This window comes from Gigantopelta aegis, chromosome 4 (genome assembly GCF_016097555.1).
Source record: "Gigantopelta aegis isolate Gae_Host chromosome 4, Gae_host_genome, whole genome shotgun sequence".
Lineage (NCBI taxonomy): Eukaryota > Metazoa > Mollusca > Gastropoda > Neomphalida > Peltospiridae > Gigantopelta > Gigantopelta aegis.
In genome coordinates this window covers 5,160,471-5,167,794 of record NC_054702.1, presented here as the reverse complement: position 1 = coordinate 5,167,794, position 7,324 = coordinate 5,160,471, and the positions used below count along the sequence as shown (strand labels likewise).

The following is a 7,324-nucleotide window of genomic DNA, read 5'->3' as shown; positions in this document are numbered from 1 at the left end:
ACGACACCGACAAGGTACATTGGTGAATTTATCATCGGCTATTGGACGTCAAAATATTGGTCATTCTAACATGTAGACCACAGACAAAAACCTCGTTACAATATATCTTCTATATGCACTTTCCCACAGATAGGACATTATACACCGTTCAATTCTACGACCCATCACATCAGGCGAGCGGAATGTAGCCCAGTTGGTAGAGCGCTAAAGGAGTTCGCAACCGACATTAGCCAAGGGCTGCCAACAGACTAAGCCGATACTGTAACTAATTACAAAACAGCAGTCAGTCCCAACTGACACCAGATGAAAGAACAGCAGCGCGTCATTAGCGGAAGCCAATGAGATAGAGTTTATAGAAAAAACTATAATCCAGCGTTGTAAAGAATTGTCATTGGCCATTTTCAGTAGATCATACAGATTTTTCGTTTAGAGGTTTGTCACCGTGCTGTTGTAAAAAAAAAACCTTGTACACTTTATGAACACAGTTACTAACAGGGAATATCTATTCTGGAAATATGTTATTCAGTGAAATCATTTCTTCATATTATAGAGAAATTGCTATATATTCTAGTTCGTGACATAGCTTTTGCAAAAAGATAGCTTTTCTCAGCAGAAAACTTGTTTTAATGTAACAAGTAATATCGTAGGGAATCGGCGAACAGAATATAACGGTTGTTTTTTCTTTAATGTACAATATATGATTTCAGTGCACCATTAAAAACTATTGATCTTTGCGTGGCTAGGTGTGACTTGTGATTGTCTCAGCTATGTGAGGGTAAAGAGAAAGGCAAACATCTGCCAACAGTGCTTGTAGAACTATACTTTCAATAACAAACGCGCTGACAATCGATCCGATACAGTTTCCCAGTTCATTCATTTGCGCAAAAGAACTCCACAATGGTGGATCAGTTAGAACATTTACAAATACGACAGGAGGACAATCCTGTCCCGGTGTGGTTACGGACGTTACTCATTCTCGTAATCTCGGTGTTGATTATATTGTCGAACATCTTAAACATCGCCATTTTACGTAAAATCAAGGGTCTCCCGACCATAGCGAGGATGTGTATGATCAACCTCGGGGTGGCCGATATCACGGTTGGATTAATCACGTGTGTTCCTTCTTTCGTGCCAGCCATCACCAACAGCTGGCCGTACGGCGACATCTGGTGTCAGGTGTCCGGCGTAGTGCACGGCACGTCGGTCACAGTGTCCATATGGACGCTGGCCATCATCAGCGTCGACAGATACATGGCGTTGGTGAAGCCGTTCAGGTACCCGTCCGTGATCACGTCCCGCAAGATCTACGTCGTGTTCGGAATGGCGTGGTTTCTGGCAGCCATCACGTTCATGGCCCCCATTCCCACCGAGGACAACTTCATCTACTACCACTTCAGCCGCGTGGAGATGCTGTGTGGCTTGTACTGGCAGTACCCGATATTTTGTATCATCACCGCGGCCGGCATCCCCATCGCCTCCGGGTCCGTGATCCTCTTTACGACCATCAGCATCAGTCTCACCGTCCGCAAAGACAACCACTTTCTGACGTGCTCCAGAAAGGATTTCATCAGAGCCAGGAAAAGAATTCGAGATTTAAAATCTGTGAGGATTCTAATAACCACAGCTTCGGCTTTCTTTGTGTTTTGGGGTCCATACGTGACCAATGTTGTCATCTATTCTTTCGACAGAAAGATCCATGCCCCCGCTGTGGCAGAGTTTGCCTTTATCTGGATGGCCAACAGTAACAGCTTCATTAATGTGCTCATTTATTCGTTTATTTACAAGAAGTTCCGCCTAGAGATCAGAAACATATTCAGACATATTTTGAAATTCTGCAAGATAGTCACAGCTGGCTACAAACATTCTGAAGCTGTTTCAGACGTCTTTGAGCTGGACATGTTAAACTCATCACAAATATAACACTTTTTTACTTCATGTATACTGTTACATTTTGTCACGGAGATTTACATCAAACATACGGGTAAGTGATGAAGCGGTTTGCCAAACTTCTCAGGGATATATGATGCATTTTACTTATGTAACATCATTTCGTGCACAATTTGGTAATGATGCATCTTACTTTTATAACGTTTCTAAGTAATGCTAAGTCAAAAGATGTTTACAAGTTGTGATTGTATGCTCCCATGCATTATTGAAAACAGTAATAATATTAGGTTTTCGAGAAAGAAATGTGCTGTCCAGTGGTGTAAAATATGATCATATAATACATGTTTTTTTCGTTACCTCTATGGAAGAGGTATTTTTCAAAAGGCCATTGTTATTCTGTATGACAATAAACGTAAAGAGATTTTTATAAAATGCTGTTTTACGGAAATTCTAGGGACTGCCTGCCAACGTGAGAACTACTTCTATTGTTCTGAGACGGAATCAATGTGGAAACTAACTATGTCAATGTCCGACAGTGAAATCACTTTTTATAAATGTTTAAATAAATTTTTACATAATTAACTGGTTACTGAATATTTTAAAGCATATGCCATTATAATTATGAAATCATCTTGAATGGTTTGAATTGGGGGAACATAGCTTTGATTAATCGGCCAACCACTATCTATTTATCAACTACAAAACAATAGTGTCTATTAGACATTATCTAAAATACCGTAATAGGTGGTTATAGATAACATACCAGAATGACATGTAAACGTTTCTGACACTGTCATAACATGCCATTTGACAATAGTTGCCTAAATTAAACTAACAGTTGCGAATCTGCGTATATGGTTATGATGTTAATATTGTTTATGACAAGGGTGATGATAATGACGATGATGATGATGATGATGATGATGATGATAATTATGAATATAATAATAATTGTCATTATAATAATTACGGTTGTGATCACGATGATTCTAATGTTACCAACGCTTCGTTATGTTGATATTCAACTACAGTTCTTGTTTGCTGATATTGTTGTGAATGATGTATTAGGATGATAAATCATTGATATTGAAACCCGTTACGGCAGAATAGGCTACTGCTACCAATTGGCTACCAATTTTGTTTACAGCAGTATTTTTGATCAAACGGGTTTCTTATATACACAACCCGAGCATTAACAGCCAACAGATCTAAAACAAAGATCTACGATTTTGGAGAAACAACAATATGGCCCTATATTTAGGCATGCGAATGATTACTTCAAAACCCGGATGTGACATTAAACTCATTATCAACTTAACATCAGTAAAAATAATTTAATCCGCACCAAAATAAGAATGATTATGTCGAAGCTTTTATGCCAAATTTACTCGCGAAAAATAAATATAATTATATGACGAGAAAACAAAGAAAGAAAGAAGGAAAAAGAAACCAACCACACAGGCACAAAAAAGCAGCACACGAACAACACAGTTGTGAAAACAATTGTGTGATTATTTCAAAACGTGGATATCTTGTTGAATTGATTGTTCGTTGCGCACGTCAAGAACGAAGGGTCTCGTACAATGCCTAGGACTATGTGACGCTAATTCTCCTTTCTGTTGTCAGCTCATTTGTTTGCTCACCGCTTATGTGCTTGGTCTGCAAATTACATGTTGCATTCTCAGAACCAATCTATTGACAAGAGAATTCCGAAATATCATTTTACAAGGAAGACATTCTGATTTATTGGATTAATCAGCCAACACTTAACTGACATTTGCATACTATAGTCCTGTTCAGTCATTTAAATCACAAGTTTTCTTTTGCTAATGTTGCATTTAATTCGCATGCTATATTTGTGTTCTGTAACTACATATGAACACACAAATCTCAATCAATTTCAAATGTGATTTAAAATGCATAACATTCAGTTATTTCAATTTTAAACAAATCGTTTTTTTGTTTCGAATGCAAGTTCTTTTTTCTGTCAATACATATAACAATTTGCATAGGAAAAGCATCACTCTATATTGTGTTTCTAAATAATGTTCCACTTCATCCTGCTATAGCAGGACAATGTAAGGAACGGTTGTAAACTATGAAGTATACTGTATGCATATAGAGTTATTACATGCATTTTTGAGCAAATATTTCACGAAAATATTAAAGCGGGCACACATTGCAGTGGCGAAACGTACATGATCTTGATTTAATGAAACAAACTATAATAACATTCACGTAGCCTCGGAGCCTAATCTTTTGTTTTTGCGAAAAGCTTTAGGTATTGATTGGAGACGAACGTAAAACGTATAGAGATTTGTTTAAATTGAAGTTACTAACAGGTCTTGCATATTAAATAATAAACTATATATAAAATGATAAATTATCTATCTAGATACGTATGTCTGTCTGTCGATCTGAGAGAGAGAGAGAGAGAGAGAGAGAGAGAGAGAGAGGGGTATATATTTTGATATTTATTTCTGTTACAGCTATTAAATACAGCGTTAGCAAAACCAATAATAAAAATCCACACATTAAAAAACCCAAATTAAAAACAACAATAACAACAACAAAAAACCGTTACAAAACCAGACATAAAACCCCCAAACACAACAAAGAATCACAACTCTCCCCCAGACATTCTCCCATAAAAAAACAAAACAAAGAACAAACAAAACTGCAACAAAACAACATAAAAAGAAAGCAAAAGCAACCCCCCCCCCCCCCCCCCCCCCCCCCGCTAACCAACCACACAACAAAAGCAAAACAAACAAACGAACAGAAAAAAGTACAGTATGCAAATACTCGTAAACTAAAGTAATTTCTGCAAATGTAAAATAAAATAAATCGATTTAGGACTGGGTAACTCCCAGTATTGATGGTCAGTAGGTGCTACTTCACCAGCTCCACGTCAGAGGGAATTCACCGTTATTCATTCATTCATTTGTACTTATTTTCGTGCTTATATCCAATTAAGATTCAAGCACCCTGTCCTGGGCACAAACCTCATTTATCTAGACTGTCTGTCCATGACAGTGGGTTAATGGTTAATTGTTAGTGGTTAGTAAGAGAGAAGTCGGTGTAATGGCCTTAAACCTACCCATTAAACTATTTCTGAGTGGGAGCCGGTACCGGGCTGCGAGCCCAGTATCTATCAACCGTATGTCCAATGACTTACTCACGACGCCACCGAGGCCGGTATTCAACGATCAGTGTTGGCGAGGGTCTTAAAGACCACTATACTACAGTCTCGTCACTCGCCCAGTAATCCCCGCCCTGTACATATACTCAACAAAATTATTTAAGGGCCAATGATTATTTTTGGCATTTATATTCATACATGGTTAAAATAAAACACAGCTTCTTTCGTTCTTAGGTGCCGACATTGTGACAGGTTTTTAAACTTACGAGGGTTGAGGCGTGGGGGACGTAGTCCAGTGGTAAAGCACTCGCTTGGTGCGCGGTCGGTCTGGGATTGATCCTCATCGGTGGAAGCATTAGACTATATCTAGTGTACCGCGTCTGGTATATCAAAGGCTGTGGTATGTGCTATCCTGTATGTGGGATGGTGCATATAAAAGATCCATTACTACTAATGGAAAACATGCGAGATTTCTCTCTCTCTAAGACTACAGGTCAATATTACCACGTTTGACTTCTAATAACGTACGATTAATAAATCAATGTGCTCTAGTCGTGTCTTTAGAAAATATATATATATTTTTTTAAACAACTTATGAGTCAACGGTAACGAATCCTAGTTGAATGCATATTTTGATAATTTTCATAAATGTTTAGAAATCATCTGCGATAAAAATGTGCTACAAAATGGACACTACCAAAACAATTAACACAAGTCTACTGTCCCTTAATTTGATATTGTAGAGTGTACTATACAATATATCAAAGTCCACAGGTTGTAAATCACGTGTATTCATCTAGCCCAAAATAACCCGAAGTGAGTAAACACAATCAGTAGGCTGTGTTATAGGGTTTTCTCAGCTAAACGACTCGTCTCAACTAAACATGATATTTTGTTGCTGTTGTTGTGATATTGTATTCCGCCGCTAGGGTCAGCCCTTGCATTGTAATACCAGTTTAATCACAGAAGACGAGTTAGCCCGAGTACTCTAACTGTAAGAGAGCTAGACGGACATTTGGACATAAACACGCTCTCATTACAGTCAGAGACCAACCTATGTCTTTTTTTGGCAATTCCTGACTACCAAACGGTAGGCAACGAGTCCCGCTCTAATACCACAACAATCCTATGTTTGACGTCAAATACCTTTACATCAATCATTTTCGAGTTAAGTGATACAAAAAAATCCACATATTAATCACTAATACACATACTACAGAAAGAAACCCGACAGCACCCACATTCAGCTACGCTTCGTGACACTCCGTCGCAACAATTGCAAAGCTTATGTCCAAATGTCCGTCTAGCTCTCTTACAGTCAGAGTACTCGGGCTAAAGACGAGTATGCTATAACCTTAACGCTGGATTAGGTTCCAGAAATAAATATTTTATATTTTTTAATCGTTGTTGATGCCAACTGTTCCGAATTTATACCTGCTATATGTTTTAGTTAACATATCGTCAAAACCTGTGTTAAGCAACCACTAAAGGTAGTATCAAGAAGACAGGCGGCTGCTTAATTCAGGTCAGTTTATACTATATTAGATGGCATGGGGAAAATTAAACTGCGGCCTCTTAATAGAGGTTGCTGCTTAATACAATGTGGTATTAAATCAGGTTTAACTGTATTTCATGTTTTACAACGCTATGGTGTCGTTCCTTTGATGTTGCCCGTGGTGTATTCAAGTTAGACCACGGGCGTGACTAACCTAAATGTTAGCGACTACTGAATGGCTGAAGAAAGTTACGCTTACAGGTCACATATAGTCCAGCAGGAAGTAAATTAGAACAGTGTTTTAAAAAGTAACACTTTCACCAACATCAGTAATAAAGTTACAATATAAATTTGTAAAAATAAAATAATTATTTTTGTTTAAAGAAAGAAAGAAAAACCCCTAAAATTAAATATTATTAAATAGTTTAGCTTCATTTTCCATTGCATTACTAATCAGCTACAACATTTAAAAAAGGGCACCTCCAATATTGAGGGAGTTAGCAGCGTTAACACCTACACTTATGGTAGTACTAAACCAAATAACTTCCGGCTGGGTCAAAGTGCGAGGTGCACCGAACTTTTGATAGAGAAGTGAACACCACAAGACCTGTGATTGGTTATAAATGTGAGTGTGTTGGTTGTAAAAAATAATAGTTTCATCTGGGTAAAAAAAAATTGCAATTTTATTTCATCTAGTACCAATGTGTCAAGTAGCCTTGTGCTTGAAACATGTATGGGGTACCTGTAAAAAAAAGTACTCGAATTTTGTGCGAAACTAGGGTAGTCATAGACGCTACCCG

General features: G+C 37.8%; 1 protein-coding gene across 1 annotated transcript; it reads left to right on the top strand.

Moving 5' to 3' along the window:
- The first annotated feature begins 897 nt into the window (after positions 1 to 897).
- LOC121372111 (tachykinin-like peptides receptor 86C) lies at positions 898 to 1,920 on the top strand. The gene has a single exon (XM_041498375.1). The coding sequence runs from the start codon at positions 898 to 900 to the stop codon at positions 1,918 to 1,920; it is 1,023 nt and encodes a 340-aa protein (XP_041354309.1).
- Positions 1,921 to 7,324: the final 5,404 nt, after the last annotated feature.